Source organism: Sminthopsis crassicaudata, chromosome 2 (genome assembly GCF_048593235.1).
Source record: "Sminthopsis crassicaudata isolate SCR6 chromosome 2, ASM4859323v1, whole genome shotgun sequence".
Taxonomy (NCBI): Eukaryota; Metazoa; Chordata; class Mammalia; order Dasyuromorphia; family Dasyuridae; genus Sminthopsis; species Sminthopsis crassicaudata.
In genome coordinates, this window is record NC_133618.1 from 334338102 (window position 1) to 334358627 (window position 20526).

The following is a 20526-nucleotide window of genomic DNA, read 5'->3' on the forward strand; positions in this document are numbered from 1 at the left end:
ATGAGGTTTAGATTTGGAATACCCAAATAAAATTAGGGTTTCTGGTGGTCAGGGAGTTAAATGAGGTCTAAATGGCAGCTCAAGGGTAGGGAGTTCTGAGATTCCCTTCTGGCGGCACAAGAGTCCTTGTAAAGGAATTTATAGACCCAAAAACCTAGATTGATAAAAGAGGTTTATCATGGGGATTGGTACTAGATTAAAGTCTAGTTAAGTAAATAGCTGAGGGTAAAGAGGCACTGGAAACTTCCAGTGAGCAGAGAGTCCTTAGGGTGCCAGGCATGGTGCTGACATGTTTGGACCCTCTGCAAAGAGAGGGGTTTAGTTTGGCCCTTTTATAATAAGGGGCTTTGTCTACAAGCTGAAGGGGGTTCCTGGGTGGAGTCCCATATTGGCTCCTCACTGGGTTTCAGCTAGGACTAGAATTTGAATTGAATGCTATGGGTTTCAGGACTGAGCCCACCCCACCTAGATAACAACAGTGAAATTGTTTGTGCTTGGGGTGGAGTCCCTTTACTGAGGCAGAGTTGAAGAAGGTTTTCTCCTTTGAGGATTTTTCAGAGTTTTGGGGTTCTCTCTCCAAAAACATGGGAAAGGATTGCTCTTAATTAGATTAGTCAAAAGGATTTCTTTCTTTGTGTAGTCATCACCATAATTCTCTCTTTAGGGAGATCAGAGCTCTTGCCTGAAGTTTAGTTTACCATTAGAAATTGCCTAAGCCTTTGAAAAAACTGTTACAAAAAAGCTTTCAGGCTAGGACACTAGCATCTTCATACTTGATTATGTACTGGAAAGAGTTATTTCATTCATGTGAATCCAAAGACTAGAATACTAAGTAAAAATTATTTCTTCATAGTTCTGCAAAAGGAAATAAGGAAGGAAATGGAAGTTTTAGTATATTTCCACATTTCCTTCAATGTATAAATGATGTTTATTAATCTATAATTTCATTTTACATCTGTTAATCAATGGTAATATATGCTACTCAATATATGCTACTCACAGTTCATTATAAATAAGAATCTTTCTTCATTTTACTTAAATATATCAGATACATCAAAACAACAAACTAAAGAAAAAAACTATTCAATATTCTAACAGTATGCCAAATAGTATATTGTATTTGAGAGTACTGCCTTGAATAGCACATTATTTGAGATGTGGCATAAAAAGCAACACAGTGAGTGGAGGCAGTATTCAAACTGATTTAAGTCTCCAGCTTTTAATCTGCTGAAGAGTGAGCAGAAGGCTATTAAGATTACTGAAACTATCTAGGATCAAGGCAGTCCAATTTTAGAGTAAATAATATTATTCTGCTAGTCAGATAATCTGTAGGTAGTCATCTGATTCCTTTAGCCATATTTATAACAAAATTGACATTCTCAATCTAAATACTATTTGTTCAGTGGAGTTATATATAACTGTGGAGAGTGTACATTCTCTAATCCAACAAATCTTGCACTGCAACTGTAATCTCCTTGAAATTTTTTTAAGTATTATTGGATGATTATAAAGGCCAGAAAGTTAATCAACAAATTTCTCCCAACAAATACTGGAAATTGCCCAGGAGCATTTAAACTAGATTAGATTCTCTTAGGTACTTGATTTCTCCCCATCTCCCATATTGGTTTTCCAAGAGAACAAAGTATCTGAAAGACTCCATGCATTACCAAATGTATACTTCCCTGGGTCCATATTTCAGTGCTCATACACACTCCATTGCCCATATATCTTTGGAATCCTTTGTGAATTTCTTGAGTGATAAAAGATTGTTTTCCTATTGTAAGTTACTTCATTTTTTAAATTCTGCATTTTTTCCAGGTGGTATAGATAATTCTAAAGGAATAGCAGTCTATTAAACTATTCTCTTAGGTCCTCAAGTATAATCATTCTCTGAATTTGTTGTAATTTTAACTATCTGGGCTCTTCTCTCTTTCCTGCTGCTTTTTTAATTGACTCTTAATAGGGATTACCATAGTTGACAAAAAATGAAGATCTTGTGTTGGTCCCTGTTTAAGAGAAGGGTTTCTAGATCCATCTTGTTTCTGTGGATGAATCAAAAATTTGAGTCACTCTTCTGACCTCTGGAGGTTAATGTTTGTTGTTAGCATAATTGCAATTTTATATTTTCTTCTTCTGAGATAATCTTTATAAACATTTCTTATTGTCCTTTAATTAAGCTTCATGTCAGTACTGTGCCAATTTAAACTACCTTAATTTTTTTCATTCTTTCTCTAATTCTTAACACACTGATTTCTTAATATTTCTAAAAGAGGGATCAGGAGTGGAAAGTAAGGGAGCTTAGCATACTTCCACAATAGTAATAAATGGAAAAATAATCATAATAACTTACATATAAGTTCTAAGTTACATATTCTAAGTTATAAAAGGCTTTGCAGCCTAATATAATGGATAAAAATCGAGCCTCTGAATCAAAAAATCCCACCTCTTCCACATGCTGGTTTGAAGGCTATGGGTAATTCATATAACGTCTGGGTGCTCCCCAAGCAACTAAGATTTCAAATTGCTAAGCAGATGCTTACTTTCATTGATGGAAGGCATTTCCTGATCAGAAGTTCTCTATACCAATGATATCACAGGTCCGGGTTCATTGCCTCTCTTTCTGTCCCTTTTTTACCCTATCTCCTTAGGTGGGGGAAAAAAAAAAACCTGTGAGGTAAGTGGTTATTCCCATTATCATAATTATTCCCATTCTACAGATAAGGAGCCTCTGAGAGAAGTGACTTAGCCATGGTCATGTGACTAGTAAATATTACAGCAGGGATGCTAACCCAGTTCTCTTCTGAATGTGCTAATTCCTCTGAATATCTCTTACATATAACCCTGTATTCCTGTTCTCACTACCAGCACTCTACCTAAGCCAGTGCTTGTCATCTCATTACTGAGCTCTTTTAATAGACTTCCTAACTGAACCCAATCAGTCTGGTTTACCAATATTACTAGATTAGGCTTTTTTTTAATTGCAGATTTAATTTTATAACTCCTCTGCTTAAAAAAAAAAAATCTCCCATAATTTTTCATTTCCTACAGCTCAGAGAACTGATTCATGAGCTTGACATTCAAATTGTTCAGTGTCTAGCTTGCCTCTGAACCACACTCTTTTTCTTGAGTCTTTCATTCTTGCCCAGACTATCTCAATCAGTGAATACTTATTAAAGATCTGTGAAGCACTATGTGAGAAGTTAACAGACAGAAATGAAGAAATCCCTGATGCAGCATATGTGTGTGTATACCCACACATATACATATATATATATATATATATATATATATATATATATATACATATATATACACATATACATATCACTTCAAAGACAAATAATACAACATAAAGGCTATTGGGAGCAAGGGTAGGACTAAAAGTTGATTGAATGATGAAGCCTCACGTCAGAGGAGAAATCTGAGCCAAGTCTTGAAGGGGACACAGGATTCCAGGAGGTGAGGTTGGTGGGCACCCTAGATAAAAGGCCTAGAGACATTCTTTTGTCTAAAAGAGGGAATGGAGTTGGAGTGAGGGTGATGGGTGTGCTTCCACAGTGGAGTATTATTTATGAGGAAGAGAAAGATCAGTTTGCAGAAGAATTTGTACTGAGTTTTCCTGAGACTGGAAATGATGTGGTCAGACTTAAAATACTTTTGAAAAAGCAATCTGGCAGAGTTATGTAGAATGTGGATTGGAGTGAGGCAGGAAGGAAGTTCAGTGAATGGAAGTGTTAGGGCAAAGGTCAATGAGGGTCTGAATTATTCATTATTGTTTTTATATAAAGAAGGACAAGATTTGGTATTCAGTAAACATTAATTTAAAAAAAAATGCTTGCTTATTAATTTTTGAACTCATGTAAAACATTTCTATATTAAGACATATATTATGGAGGAGAACGACTAAAAACAATATGTTTCAATCTGCACTCAGAATTTATTATTTTCTTTTTGAAGATGGATATCATTTTGTATCATGAGTCCACCAAAATTGTCTTACATCATTGTTCAATAAATACATAGCAACCACTGTGTTAAGTGACAGAAATACAAAAAAGCAGCATAAGATAATTCTTCCCTTCAAGAAGTTTACAGTCTAATGGGGGAGACAACAACAGATTACCTATGTGAGATAAATGAAATGAGTAGTTAAGGATTTTATGAAGATATGAAGAGTTGAGAATTTCATGAAGGTATGAATCTGAGTGATTTAGAACAGAGGGGTTGGTTTAGAGTGAAATCAGCAAAAAAGCATTTATGTATTATGTATTATTATAGTAGCACCTATTATGTGTCAGATTCTGTGCTAAGTTCTGGGGACACAGTTACAAAGATTGAAATTCCTTAATCCCAAGGAGCTTATAATTTTTCTGGGGAAACAAGTGTATATATAAGTATATACAGAATAAGGATAAAGAAAGTGAATGCTAGGTATGGGGGAAAGGCATTATCAGTGGGGGATCAAGAAGGACACTATATAGAAGGTACTCTCCAAACTGAATATGAAAGAAGACAGAGACTTTGTGAGGTATAAATGAGAAAGGAATATATTGTAGATATGAGAGATAGCCAACAGTAATAGACAAAGATATAAAAGAGACAAGAATGCAGTGCTGACTAGAAGATAAAAAGGTAGATTGGGACCAGAATGGGAAGAGTTTTAAGAGATAAAAAGAAGAATCTATATGTGATCCTAAAAAGAAAAGTAAGTGATTGTTAGATTTATGATCAGCTCTTCTTTTTAAGGTAAATCATTTTATCCATTGTGTGAAGCTTTTGAGTAGGGAAGAAACTTGAGACAGAGAGAAGCAACTTCAAAGCAATTGCAATAATCCAGGTGAGTAGTAGTAAGAGCTTGGCCTGGAGTAGTAGCTGTGTTAGAGAAGAGAAGGATACATAATGTGAAGAAAGATGTGACCTCAAGATAGAAATGTCAAAATGTTATAGCTAAGATAATTAAACAAGAGACAGAGTGCAGAGACATAGAGGAAAGAAGAGAGACAGGATGATTATGGGGGAAATCTGCTGGAGAAGACAGAAGAAGATAGAAGATAAAAGGCATAATATATAGAAAGATTGCCCAGGGCAAGAAGAAGAGCCACCTTATTCATTATCAGAGACTAGGAGAAAAATATCAATCGATTTTGAAATAGAGAAAAGAGAAAAACGATGCTGAAAACTTCCATTTTCTCAGTAAGGTTAAAGACAAGGTACTCAACTGAGTTGGCAGTAGGAGAAGAGTAAGAGGCTTGAGAAAAAATTTGAACTACTTCTATGAACAATAAAATGGAAAGAATAAAAGGAAACATAAGAAATTTTGTTTTGGACATGTCAAGTTTAGACATGAGATATGTGTAGGATATCTAGATTAAAATGTCTAATAGGCAGTTGGTAATGCAGGACTGTATATCCAGACTCTATCTGGTTATCTAGATAATTAAATCTGGGAATGATATTCATAGAAATGATAACTAAATCCATGGGAGCTTATGCAGTCATAGGCTACAAACACTTCTGCCTTTGTCATAACTCTAAGATTTTACTCATGATAGTACTAGTACCAGTAATGATACTTTCCCATCTCTTATGTCCAACCTTCCCTTCAGTATATAGTTCAAGGCCTACCTCTTCCATAATGTCTTCCTTAATGTCTATTATTTATATCTATAAGTAACTCATTTTGCAGCTTAATCTTTAAGCCTGCACAAAACTATAATATGAGTAGATCTTTGTTTTTTCCTCAACCAAATTGAAAAGTTCTGAAGGGTAGGGACCAGGTCTTAAGTTTATGTATAATATAATATACTTGTATATATGTATATATTTATACTTTTATATATTTTTTTCAGTACCTAGTAATGCTATCCTGATACCAATTACTTACTCAAAGAATAAAGTAGTTGATTTTAAGTTTGTACTATTCAGTTGAATATTTTTTCTATGTGTTAATTTCTTTTAATTTTCTTACAGCCCAGATGACTTACTCAATGCCTTGAATGAAGGTATCAGTCGTGCAGATGTCATCATCACATCAGGGGGTGTATCCATGGGGGAAAAGGTATGAAAAAGGGATCTCATGATCCCGTTGTAACTCCCTGGAATATGATCAGTCTGTTTTTTGTTGCCCTGGCATCTGACAAGTCCCTCAAGTAGCCTTTGCCCATTATCCCAAAATCTAGGGTACCTTCACTGCAACAGAAAGGGTTATGGTTCAGGTGGGTAAGAGGACCCATTTGGGCCCAAACATAGGTAGAGGTTTAATCCAAAATAGATAGTTTTATAACTCCCATAAGATTTTTGTTTTGTTTTGTTTTGTTTTCTCTACCTTAACTTCACTATGCTTCTCCAGGACCATCCCCACAAATCATCTGTACTCAAGAAAAAGTTTCAAATCAATTTAAGCAGGAGTCTGCTATTCTAAGCCTATATAAATTAAAAACTATAGGATCCCAGGCTTACTTTAGCCTGAATCAATTGGGGCATTAGTAGCTCTAAACTTGTACTGAAAGTACTTAGCTCCCCAGATCTGCTTTATTGTATTTCAATCCATACAAGGAGGTATTTTTGATCTCTGAAAAATGAATGCAGATTTTGGTGTAAAAGTATAATTGTAAATTACAGGTCTTTTCTGTGTAGTACTATACAAGTTGGAAAAACTTAGAATTATCTGTTCACTATCATATTTGGAATGTATTTATTAACAAATACAACATTATGCCTGATAAATATAAGATTATAAACCAAAGCAGCATATTTGCTAATATTTCATCCAGCCTTACATTTCAACGTTTTAAAAATATCCTGACTTTTGCCAGATTGTCAGGTTTCTACAAGCCCATCCTATGCTTAGTTCTAATTTCATTGTGTATCAGTCAGTAGTCTGAAGAAATCACAGTATTCAAGATTTAGTGTTAGAATGGTCCTTAAAGATAATGTAATCTACCCCTTCTGTTACAAATGAGGAAATTGATCAAATAAAAATAAGTGACTTCCCAAAGTCCCAAAGTGGTACAATCAGTATTTGAATCCAAATCTTCTCACTTCAAATCAAGACCAATTCTTTTGACTATACCATGCTGTTCCCCAAGTATGAAGTTATTGGGATTTTTTTGTTAGAGTAACAATTTCTTTATTTTCTAAGAGCATGATTTCTCTTAGCAAGAGTTAACTTCTTTCAAGTCCTTTGTAGTGGGCCTGATCTAATCAATGTATTCCTTGGTTTCATCATCTCTGTTTGGAAAACAGCCTCAGAATTTTATGCCTTTCCCTTCAGAGAATAACCTTCAAAATATTTGAGAATAGTTTCTGACTTACCAAAAAAGAAAAGTTATTTTGACTTGAATAGTAGAGAGAAGTGGAAATGATAAATATAAGTAGGGTATGAACTATATAAAAGCCCATCAGGTAAATTCCTGGACTGATTGTCATTTAAAACTTCAGAGTAGTCTTTAGTCCCAAATAGAGCAAACTCCAGTAGTTCTCTCCAAAGATTACAAAGGCAAAATACTGAGGGCTGTAGATATTTTTTTAAATTATGTTTGGTATTTAGAGCAAATACTATTGATATGTTACAAATATTAAATTTGCTATCTCCAGGGAGCATTTCATGTACATGGCTCCTAATAAACTTAACAGTAGGGTGATGAGAAGTGGTTTTTATCCTTAAAATGTATTGCTTTATATCTAAGTGATAAGTTTATAACACACACTTTCTATTTTACTATATTCTATTATATTCTATGTTCTACTACATACTATATACTACTAAATACATTCAGACTATTGTCTGAATGAAGGTTTACCTTGTGCAAGTAAGAAATGAGTCAATGAAGAATATTGCCTTATTTTTTATTTTTACTATGCATGTTACCCCAAAGTCATACAGCTGAGAGGTGAAGAATATTTAATGTACTTATGGTTGGAATGATAATGATTTTCTTTATTATGAACCTATAGTGTTACTGGCATAGGGAATATGACATAGGAAATTTCCTCCTAAGGAGGAAACTCTTCCCTGGAAAATTAGAACTTATTCCAAACTCACATTCTCCAAGCCTTGTGTAGGCTGGTGAAATGTTAACTGAATCCCTCAGTCACACAGCCAGTACTATTAGAGGCAAGATTTCCTCTATTACTGAATGTGTTTCTCAGGGATAATGATAGCTTGAATTTATGCAGTGCTTTAATGTTTATCAAGCACTTTTCTTATAACATTGAGAGGAATTATTATCATGTTCATACATGAGGAAACTAAGTAGTTCATTGGTTTTGATGATGTTGCAAAATTAAATATTAGAGCCAAGACTCAAACCCTGCTCTAACTCCAAATAGAAGTGCTTTTCCCACTATACCATGATACTTCTATGAATTTCAGAATATATTTGACTGGGAAGTACAAAACGGAGCTTTAAAGACTTTCCTCAAACAGTGTCTCTCACACATATATTAAAATATTACAAGATTCTATGATAGATGTAGTCATTTTGTTTAACCATTTAATGGCTATCAACTTCAGACTCACCTCAGGGGTTAAGGTTCTCCAGAGGCTATCAACAGATGACATCATTGCATACATTTTTTTCTTTGATTTATTTTTCCCCTTTGAAATATGATGATCATTCATTTTCCCCTTTGAAATATATAGTCATTCAGACTGACCTTAGTTAGCCAATGAATCTTTTTTGATGGGAGAAAGTAATCAGGGTTAATTAGTTTGCCCAAAGTCACACAGCTAATAAGTGTCCAAAATCAGATTTTAACTCAGGCCCTCCTGACTCCAGGAACTATGCTCTATCCACTGAACCATAGTGCTGCCTTCTAGCCACTGATACTTGAAAAAGTAAATGGACAAATATATATATATATATATATATATATATATATATATATATATATATACATATATATATACTATCCAGATTATAATATGCTGCTCATTTTTTAAAAATTCATTTATCTGTTTTTTTGTAACTCAAGATTATTTTATATTGATTTTTTTTCATTTTCAAAGCATATGCAAGGATAATTTTTCAACATTGACCATTGAAAAACTTTATGTTCCAGTTTTTCCTTCCCTTCCCCCTACTCCCTCTCCTAGATGGCATATAATCCAATATATGTTAAACATGGTAAAAATATATGTTAAATCCAATATAGGCATTCATAAAAATTCATTAATCTTAAAAGTAATATCCTTAACAATTACTTCCTTCCCTTTTGGAGTATGTTCAGCTGTTTTCTCCTGGAGTCATGTAGATGAAATCATCATTCCACACTTGTATACTCTCCTATGGCATATCAGTTCTTTTTTTTTTTTTTTCTTTAGACTAGGCAAGTTCATTGGGTTATGAGAAGAAAATAAACATCTCTTGTATTCTCCCTAGATGCCAAAGGAGGAAATGGATTATTTTAGTACCTCGGGCCTGAATTACAACCCCATTTGGTTGGAAAAATCCATTGATAAGAATAATATGGAATACTGAAAAAAAAAATTATTTATTCTCATAAAGCAAAGAAAAAGGAATTGTTTAATAGAACAAGAGAAAATTTAATTCATAGAAAAGTATGACAGAATTCTATTTTAAGACTACTATTTGAATATTTCATTTTGCATAATACCTCTATTTCAGTGTCTAGAGCAAGAACTTTATATTTCTATAACAATTCTGTGGAAGGAAAAAAAAATCCATATCACCAATGTTTCCCAAAGCATTCCAGGCTTTTATTTTAGGATCATCTAATTTAGAGGTGGAAGAGGGCTTAAAGATCATAGGATTATAAATCTACCTTTGAAATGGGACTTCAGGAACCAAGTTAACAAAACTCCCTTACTTCACAGTAAATGAAGAAACTTAGGTCCAGGAAGGTAAGGGAGGGACCTGCCCAACATCACATAGAAAGTAAAGAGAGTCTGATTTAGACTTGAAAACTAGGACCAAGCTGAGGGGAATGCTTTATCCTAGGCCAGGCTGGTGAATCCTACTGAGAAGTTTGGCTGGGCCTTGGCCCATGCAGCTCTGGGTCTAGTCCTGCAAGAGTCTGGCCTCTCAGGGAGCCAGGCTTCTCATCTCCATGTCCCCAGCCTAGGAGAAATCTCTCATACTTAAACTTAGCTCCTAAGCTCCTTTGGAGCCAGTCTTCTTCAGCTGTGGGTGGCAAGCCCTCATGGGAATCTCACAACTGAATGTGGAAGTCTTGAAATTTCTTATCAGTAAATGTCTGGTTTGTATACCTATTTTACATACCTAAATACCCAGGATTATGTAAAAATGTCTTGAATGAAAAAAGGGTTCACAAGTGGAAAAAAAACCTTGCTCTAAAGGAGCAGCATGAAATCAAGAAGAGTATAACTATTTTATCTCCTCACAACTTCTTAGAATTCTTAGAAAATTTTTAGAAAACATAAGACACACACATTAGGAAGAACAATTAAGCAAGTAGCAGTACCTTCTAAATACTGTTCCACTCTTCTGGCACCTTAATGTTTTAAAATATCAAACATAAAGTTTTTTGCAAGATTTCTAAATTGGTTATTTCACTTTCTCTATAGCTTTGTACTCTTTTCCTCAAGGTTCATATCTTTTGGCAAGTTAAGCCAGGAGTTGGACTCTTCCTGCTAATTTTTTTGGTTACATTTTAATATTCAAACTATTTTCTTCCCTCTCTCCCTACCTCACACTAGAAAAGACCACCATTTGACACAGGTTTATTAATGTGTGTACAACTGTATCATGCACACTTTCATTGCTCCATCTTTCTCTAGAGGCGGAAAACATCTTTCATATTGTTGTTACTGTATACAACATTTTCTTGGTTCTGCTACATTTCACTTTTCATTATTTCATTCAAATCTTTCCATGTTTTTCTAAAATTAACTAGTATATCATTCTTATGGCACAGTAGAGAGCCATCCTATATCACAAATAGTATTTTTTTTTTATAACATTATCCCTTGTAATCATTTTTCCAAATTATCCCCTCCCTCCCTCTACTCCCTTCCCTAGATGACAGGTAATCCCATACATTTTACATGTGTTACAATATAACCTGGATACAATATATGTGTGTAAATACCATTTTCTTGTTGCACATTAAGTATTAGCTTCCGAAGGTATAAGTAACCTGGGTAGATAGACAGTAGTGCTAACAATTTACATTCACTTCCTAGTGTTTCTTCTCTGGGTGTAGTTGTTTCTGTCCATCATTGATCAACTGGAAGTGAGTTGGATCTTCTTTATGTTGAAGATATCCACTTCCATCAGAATACCTCTTCATACAGCATTGAAGTGTACAGCGATCTTCTGGTTCTGTTCATTTCACTCAGCAACAGTTGATGTAAGTCTCTCCAAGCCTCTCTGTATTCCTCCTGCTGGTCATTTCTTACAGAGCAATAATATTCCATAACCTTCATATACCATAATTTACCCAACCATTCTCCAATTGATGGACATCCATTCATCTTCCAGTTTTTAGCTACAACAAAAAGAGCTGCCACAAACATTTTGGCACATACAGGTCCTTTTCCGCTCTTTAGTATTTCTTTGGGATATAATCCCAATAACAGCAATGCTGGGTCAAAGGGTATGCACAGTTTGATAACTTTTTTGGCATAGTTCCAAATTGCTCTCCAGAATGGCTGGATTCTTTCACAACTCCACCAACAATGTATCAGTGTCCCAGTTTTCCCACATCCCCTCCAACATTCATCATTAACAAATAGTATTTTTTAAAGACAAAAGAAAAAAATTAATATATATCAAAATATGAAAATATTTGCAATATTCAGACTTATAGTCCTCACACCTCTTCAGAGGGATAAGATGGAAATATTTTCTTCTATCTTTTCTTTCAAATTATGCTCGTATTTCATAATTTTGCAGCATTCACTTTTGATTTTGTCTATATGCTTTTTTTTTTTTCCCTGAAGTAATTGGGGTTAAGTGACTTGCCCAGAGTCACACAGCTAGGAAATGTTAAGTGTCTGAGGTCAAATTTGAACTCAGATCCTCCTAACTTTGGGGCTGGTTCTCTATCCACTGCACCACCTAGCTGTCCCCTGTGTGGTTGTTCTTTTTGTTTACATCATTGTAGTTACTGTGTAGACTATCTTCTTGGTTCTGCTTATTTCACTCAGCATCACTTCATGTAAATCACTTCATACTTTAGCATATTGTTCATGTAATATTCACATTTATATATATAATTTGTGGGTATCTACATCGTTTCCAATTCTTTGCCCCCACAAAAAGTGCTACTATAAACTTTGTGGTGTAGATAAAGTGTTCTTTCCAATAGTTTCCTTAGGGTAAAAATCTAGTAATAGAATCTTTGATAGAAAGGATTGTTAATCTTATTTGCATAATTCCCAATCACTTTCCAGTAATGGTTGTCACAGCTCCAACAAAGATAGGCCTGTCTTCCCACAACTCCTCATTCTATTTGGATGGGATATTGCAGTCTTATACAGCATGGGAGATGAAACACAATCCCTGAATAGCACAAGTTCATTCCAGTATTGTCATTTGGTTCCATATTCTTAGGGAAAAAAAACAAAAGCAGAAAAATCTACAAGAGTTTTAAGATCAAATCTCAAGCTCATGTAGGCCAGAAGATATGAGCAGTTCTGAAGCTCTGACAGATTTAGAAGGCAAGGAAATAAAGAAAGATAGGGTCATACCTTTAAGTCTACTCTCTGGGCAGTCCTTCCTACTTCTTAAGTAGGCCAGTCTTCTCTGATTCTGCTTTTTTTTTTCCCCCCTGTTCTACCATCCCCCACCTACTGGAATAATGATAATAATAGCTAACAGTTATATAATGCTAAGAGCTTTACAATTATTATCTGATTTGATCCTCATAAAAACCTTGGGAGATAGATGCTATTATCATCCCAACTGAGACAAACAGAGGTTAAATGATTTGCCAGGATCATATATTTCTTTTTTCTTTTAATAGTTTTTATTTACCAGATATATGCATGGGTAATTTTACAACATTGACAATTGCCAAATCTTTTGTTCCAATTTTTCCCCTCCCTCCTCCCCCTCAGATGGCAGGTTGACTAATACATGTTAAATGTGTTAAAGTATAAATTAAATACAATATATATATATATATGTCCAAACAGTTGTTTTGCTGTACAAAAAGAATCAGACTTTGAAAGAGTGCACAATTAGCCTGTGAAGGAAATAAAAAATGCAGGCGGACAAAATTAGAGGGATTGGGAATTCCATGCAGTGGTTCATAGTCATCTCCTAGAGTTCTCCCACTGGGTGTAGCTGGTTCAGTTCATTACTGCTCTATTGGAACTGATTTGGTTCATCTCATTATTGAAGAGAGCCATCAGAATTATTCATCATATAGTATTGTTGTTGAAGTATATAATGATCTCCTGCTCATTTCACTCAGCATCAGTTCATGTAAGTCTCTCCAGGACTTTCTGAAATCATCCTATTGGTCATTTCTTACAGAACAATAATATTCCATAACGTTCATATACCACAATTTATTCAACCAGTCTCCAATTGATGGGCAGGATCCTATATTTCTAAGAGTCTGAATTTGAATTTGTCTTCCTGAGCACTTTATTCACTGGTGCCATTTAAAAATACAGAAAATTCATATCATATAAGTATATCTGAGCAAAACAGATTCTCAAGTTACCCATGTCTAAAAATGCATTTCACATTTTTCATGTTAATCCATCATAATAGAGATGAGCCCCATTCTACATTATCAATCTTCTGGAATCATGGTTGATCATTGCATTCATCATAATGAGGGAAAGGAAAGGGGGAACCCCATTTCTTGGCTCATAGATAATCCCATGAGGTGCAGTGTCCCCTGTAAAATGAATTTACAGGCCCGAAAACCTAGATTGATAAATAAAAGGTTTATTGTAGGAATTTGGAAGTAAAGCTCAGTTAGATACTAGGATCAAAGGCGGCCGCTAGGCAGGCAGGTACCCTTACATGGGTGGAAAGATACCATGTGTTGGCGGGGAGGGTTCCTGCAATGAGGGCATTCCGGCTCACCTCTTTTATACCCAAAAGATGATGGGTGGTACCCCTAAGTTCTCGGCAGGCTTTTCAATTAGCTCAGATCAGGTGAGGGCTGGGGGAAGCTGAGCTGATGGTGGGGGCTGGGCCCAGATATTCAAAGGGTGCCTTTGACCAGGATTTGTGAATCAAGGTCAGTCATGGGTTGGGCAATTAGAAAGGACTCCAACCCTTATCAGTTCCCCCCTTAAACAGTTGAGACTTAAATTCATTTAAGAAAAAAAGAAAATATGAGACAGTGTCCTTCATTTAAGGAAAGGTTGAAGATTTTCTCCAAAGATCTTCAGAGTAGCGGGATCCCCTCGTCTTGTTCCCCTCTCAAACCATCGCCTCCAGATACATTTGGGAAAAGGGGCGTCGATCCCTCTTAACTGCTTCAAGCTGACAAGGGTCATAGAGATTTGGGGTTTCATGCCAGGAGGTGAAGCGTGAGTTGAGGGGGACGGCAGCAGGGCATCATCGAGGGGGTGTCCGGGTCAGTTGTCCCCAGTCAATGTTCTCCAGGCTGAAAGGCCAGCTGAGAATCCAAGGGTGTGAAGCCTAGAGAAAACAGATCTCGGGAACAGATTAAAAGTGGGGTGTGATCCAGGGTGGAGATGGTGACATTCAGGAGAATAGGGCCTTTAGCAAGAAATGCATCAGGTCCCTTCTGTGGGCTGCTTGTCTGATGGCCCATCTAATTATCAAAGAGAAATAGGAGAAAATGCTGAGAAAAGATTATTTGTAGCCTAGCTCTTTCACCCTTAATTTCCAGGAGAGCTAATTTCTCCTGGGATTGGGATTAAAGGGTGTGGACTCAGAAGCCAGGAGAGGCAAGAGACCTCTAGTAGATTTAATGAACCACTGCTCTTCTGTAAGGCAGGGTCTAGGGATGGGTATGTATCCCCAGTTGTCAGAGCTGCAGATCAAGATAAGAATGCGGTTTAAGCTCTTGGAAGTGTTGGGAAAACTGTGCTGTTTTTCTTAGAGAGTTAGTTATTCAATAAGCAAAGATCCTGAATCTTTTCCTTCCTAGTTTCCCCACTCTTTATGGAGGAGGGGTGCACAGTACCAGCATAGCCTACCCAGCTTACTGGCCCCTGGGGTGTTCTGGCTGTCCTGAGATAAAAGGGAAACAGGGCCAGACCTCAAATTCCTACCAGGGAGCAGAACGCTGGGGGACCAGGTGAACCCTTGTAGTGTTCTGTGGTGGTGAGAAGGCAGTTTCTCCTGCTCGAATTCAGGGCAGAGACTGGGGTCTTCTAAGGCTTAAGTCTAGAAGAGATTTGCATTAAAAGAGCACCTCTCCGTCTCTCTGAGTGTCTGGAGGCAGGAGTTGCCCTGAGAAGAGAACTGAAAGTCTCAGGTTAACAAGATAAAGGAAACCAACAGGTGTTAGAAATCAGTTTTGGTCTTACAGATCTCTATTAGTTGTCCAATAGCAGACAGATAACCAGGCTAAATGCTTATTTGCCCAAGCATTTAGGATACAATGATTACATATAATCAATCTGGAAACAGCAAGTTTTGACATAATTGAATTGCATTAATTTCTATTCACTATTGCTCTGATCTTAAAACCAGTTACATGAGGAAAAAATGCAAAAACATAAACAAATATTTATCATAACCTTATGTTGATAATAATAAGGAATTTGTCCCCATAGGTTCATATCCAAGTAGATGATATTCATACAAATCAGTTTGTTTTTAAAATACCCAATGCAAATACAATCACATACAGAATGTCTAATTCTACATAAGAGAATTCAAAAAGTAAACTTTTAGAAATAAATCCATAAAGTATGGATGACATTCACAGAAACCCAGGTTAAGTTTGGTTATTGCTCTTTCCTAACCTTTTGGCTTCAAAGGAGTTAGTTTTACTGGGTGTAGAAGCCCTGTCAAGGTGGGTGGAGATAAGATTAAATTAACTGGACCCCAACTCTATAGCTTTCATTCCCTCTAGGCGTCCCTAAGGGAGAGAGAGAGATTTATTTCGCCAGAGCTGTGCCATGACGTCTCAATGACCAGTGCTGGGCTTGAGCGTAGAGGTCCAGACAGCGTCAATCAAGTCCCAGGAAATTGAGCTGTCCCACCTCAATGATAGAGTGGGGGGGGGGGGGGAATTTCAGGACGACTGAAATAGAGGCAAGAGCAATATTGGAAGACATTCCCAGCTTGGGATGGGAGAGGCATTCTGCTATTCTGCAGCATAAGATCTTATCAAGTATTCTGATAAAGAGACTGGGGGAGGTTTTGCAGGACTAAGAGGCAGGGAAACTGAGGCAGGACTGAGTCAGAATAATTAGGGAAACTGAGGACAATAATAAACAAACCAGACTAAAACTAGAAAACGCAAGGACTTGTGGCAAGGACCAGTTTCTCCCCATAACCCCAGAATTATTAGCATAGAACATTCAGAGAGACACATGCCTCCCTGTTTGAATCTCTGCAGTTGGGGGGGGGGGGGGATCTCAGCCAGAGATGGACAGTTTTTAGGTCTGGGGTCATTTGTGCATTTAACTCAGCCTCTGCTGTGTAGCAGTGCTCAAGGCAGTCCTGCTGCCCCAAGAAGGCACCCCAAGTCTGTCAGGGGCTCCGAGAGAGAGAGACAAAAAATGGAGTTTGAGAGTTTCATATTCTCTCTCTCTCTCTAGGGAGCAGGGATTTCTGAGTAAATTATGCAATTAGACCAAGACAGGCAGCCCCAACTATTAGAGTTCTGATCTCGAAATGCTGAAATAATAATTAAGGAACTGGGGTAACAGGGGTGGAGAAACAGATCAGAGAGACTGCCAGTCCTAGGACAGGTTTCTGATTGCTTTTAAAGAATAATCCCAAAAACTGAATAAGGGGTTGCAAAATTAAAACATAAGCCAGCCAATCATAGTCTAGCAAGTTTAAGCAAAGAGTTTCCAATTTGGCCTAAACTGAAATAAGAAAGACATCAGTTTTTCCCAATTTCCTGACCAGCTGAAATCTCAGTTTCCTTCCCCCACTGTTTACAGAAATTATCAATTATATATAACAGACTAGTAAATTTCCTGAAAGAGCAATAGTAAACAGGTTTAAACAGAGCAATTGTTAAAAAAGTTTCTCATACAGACCAATAATCAAACACTTTTATGCAAGTCCCCCAGTTTTGAGTCAGGGAAGGTGGGTGGAGAAATCCCACATGGCCCCTCCCTACTCTGTTAGAAGAGGCTGGAGGGGAAGGCAGCTAGCATTTGCCTCAGGCTACATACCAAGCAATGCAGAGAATAGTGAGTGGAGGACAAAAACCTTACCCCCACCCATCTTCTAGTAATTAGGGTGTGGGGGTGTTTGGGGCACTTAGAAGGTCAGACTCTAATTAGAGATAAGCAATTCCTGAAGCAAATTGGGGGTTGGGCGATTAGAGAGAGATTGGAACTCTACATATAGAATTCAGGTGTTAATTTAGCCATTCTCTAAAAGGCAGCTTGAGGGAGAATCTATTCTTAATTCTATATCCCTGACTTCCTGGACTGTTGCCAGAGAAGTTGAGTCAAGAAAAAGACAGTTTAAGGAAACTGAGGCAGTAAAAAAAGAACAGTTACACACCAGAAGAGAGAAAGATTCTAGTGAGGTGCCAAATAAAGTAGTTAAGGAGTTTTTTTAAATAGTTTCAATCACTTTAATTCACCCCTGCCTGCCTGCAGTCAGGATGGGGGGAAAAAGGAGAAATCAAAAGAAACTATTTTCACTCTCTTAACAATTAATTTGCCTGAATTCAGAATTTTGTTCCCCAGCCAAATTACAAAGATGTCCTTTCTGAAGCTTTAGCCTGGCCAGGATCAAAACTTGGAAGGGGCATCTTTTAACTGTTGGAAGGTGGCATCCAATCGAGAGAAATAGAGAGTGCCCTAGTAGCTACAAGTCCTGGACCAAGAGAAAAGTCAGGAGTTCCCACCTGCAAGGTTACTGAGACAAAGAAATGCTTGAACAGCTAGTTTAAATTCTGTCTAGGCTTTAGAAAGCAGGTAAGTATGCCCTGAGGCTTAGAAAGAAAATGGGCAGTTTTAAAATCCAGCCTAGAGGGACAAGCTAGTTCTCTGAGAGCACTGGAAGCCTTGTCTCCTTTAGAAGAGCCAGGTAGAAGCTATGGGAGGGGCGTTCAGAATTGCGGCAGAGCACCTTTTAAAAGTGAATAGGAGACTTTTCTAGAGATCTTGAAGAGTCCCCAAATCTCCCCACTGTACCCCAAGAAGGGGACAGGATGGGAGCATTTAAATGGCAGGTTAAGCCACATGGGAGAGGTTGGAAAAGAGAGAGGATGAGGGAAGGGAGAGATGTTATCTTACCCAGTGCTTCTCAGGTGACGAAGGTGAAGGCTTACACAGTTGGGTAGAGACACATCTCCAAGTTCGCCCCGATCCATTGACTGTCTCCTCTGACTGTCTCCTCGTGGCTACAGCCTGACCACTACGGTGGAGTGTCAGAGGGCTCAAACACAGATTTCTCCCCCAAAAGAGATCAAGGAGACTGCCTGTCCAGGCCTGAGAAGGTTGGCCACTTGGTGGGGGGAGGGGTGAAGAAGAGACACTCTCCCTAGTGTCTTTGGCCTGAGGGCAGGCTTTTCTGGCAAGATAAAGGGATTAGAAATGTCTAGACTCCAGAAGCGGCCTCTACAGACTGAGTGAGATGAAAAGAGAAGTAGTCTCCACAGGAGACTTTGCTCGCACCCCAAACCTGGTCTGGGTGCCCTATGTTTTAGAGATAGAGTGAGACGAGGGTAGGAGCACAGATATTCTTCCCGGAAGCTGCTCGAAACTGCTAAGGACAAAGATTGGTTCTGAGAGACCTGAAAAGGTTAAGGTTAGTTTTCAAGTAACAATTTTCGGGGTCCCCGTGCAGGCCACCAACTAATTTGGAAAAGGAAAGGGGGAACCCCATTTCTCGGCACATAGATCCCACGAGGCACAGTGTCCCCTGTAAATGAATTTACAGGCCTGAAAACCTGGATTGACAAACAAAAGGTTTATTGTAGGAATTTGGAAGTAAAGTTCAGTTAGAAAGACTTCAGGGCCGAAGGTGGCCACTGGGCGGGCAGGAACCCTTACGTGGCTAGAAGGATACCATGTGTTGGCGGGGAAGGCTCCTGCAATGAGGGCGTTCCAGCTCACCTCTTTTATACCCATAAGATGATGGGCGATACGCCGAAGTTCTCGGGCGGGCTTTTTAGTTAGCTCAGATCAGGTGAGGGCTGGGGGAAGCTGAGCTGATGATGGTGGGGGTTGGGCCCAGATATTCAAAGGGTGCCTTTGACCAGGATTTGTGAATCAAGGTAAGCCATGGGTTGGGCAATTAGAAAAGAATCTTCATCAATCAGAGTTCAAGCCTTCTAGAAATGTTTAGCTTTACAACATTTAATGCAATTGTAAAAATTGCTCTACTACTTGTATTATTTTAACTCTGCATCAGTTCATTTGTCTTCCCAAGTTTCTCTGTCTTTCTTCATTTCTTACTATACAGTAGTATTCTATTATATTTATATTGGTTCCCACAGTTCCTAGTTATTAACCACTACATAAAGAGTTGTTTTAAATATATATATATTTTAATATATGACTTTTTCCTCTTTCTTTGAAGTCTAGTAGTGGTATAGATTCAAAGAGCAAAAGGCATAATGACCTATAATTCAAATTCTTTTTTCCAGAATAATTGTGCCATTTCATAATTATATCTATAAAATATCAATCTATTTTTCTACAACTTCTCTAATATATTTCATTATTCTTTTTTATCAATTTTGCCAAAATAGTAGGTTCAATCTGGCATTTGTCTAACAATGATTTGGAGCATTTTTCTATGACTATGTTGAGGGGTGAAATATCCTAACAGTGATTGAGGTCCCCAGGCCAGTGTTACAGGTTTTGTGAAAGAATTCATAGTCCCAGTTTCTACACAAGGTTTGGAAAAAATAGGTTCATTTTCACTGAGAAGCTCTTTCTCTTGGTGGGCCCTTTCCTGATTAGGAAGATAGCAAAGATTAGGGTACAGAGTTTTGATTTTATTTAGCTTTTCTATGGCTCGGGGCTAGGGAGTGATTTGAGGGACTAATTTCCAAATAAATAAAGGTAGTGATTGTTTCCCAAGCCAAATTGATTCCCAGATCAATTGGAGGTGGGAGTGTAAAGCCAGAGAAACTGAGGCAAGATAGAGATTAGAGAGTATTTAATATTAAATGGGAGAGATTTACTGGGACCAAATGGATCCATGGTTGGTCCCAGGGCTGAATGAGACTATCTTCTGCAAGAACCCAGCAAACAATGAGAGCTCTCAATGACATATATAGATATGGCTCAAACTCAGGGGGTAGACTGAGGCAGGGCGGAGTCAGGGTGCTGAGAGTGGGAACAGAACTCTGACAGTCGGGTTCTGACGGGGTGAGGGGAGGCATGGGAGGAGAAACCCTGGAGACAGGGAGAGGCATGTTGATAAGATGGTGTGTGGTACAGACAGGGTGAGG

At 37.6% G+C, this 20526-nt stretch overlaps 1 protein-coding gene across 13 annotated transcripts in view; it reads left to right on the forward strand.

Moving 5' to 3' along the window:
• The window catches only part of GPHN (gephyrin), a 762070-nt gene that overhangs the window by 695434 nt on the left and 46110 nt on the right, over positions 1–20526 (forward strand). For all 13 annotated transcript variants that reach the window (XM_074290409.1, XM_074290412.1, XM_074290421.1 and 10 more), the window contains one exon: positions 5971–6058. In XM_074290409.1, the coding sequence (XP_074146510.1) occupies positions 5971–6058 (88 nt within the window). The remainder of the gene's footprint in view (positions 1–5970; positions 6059–20526) is intronic.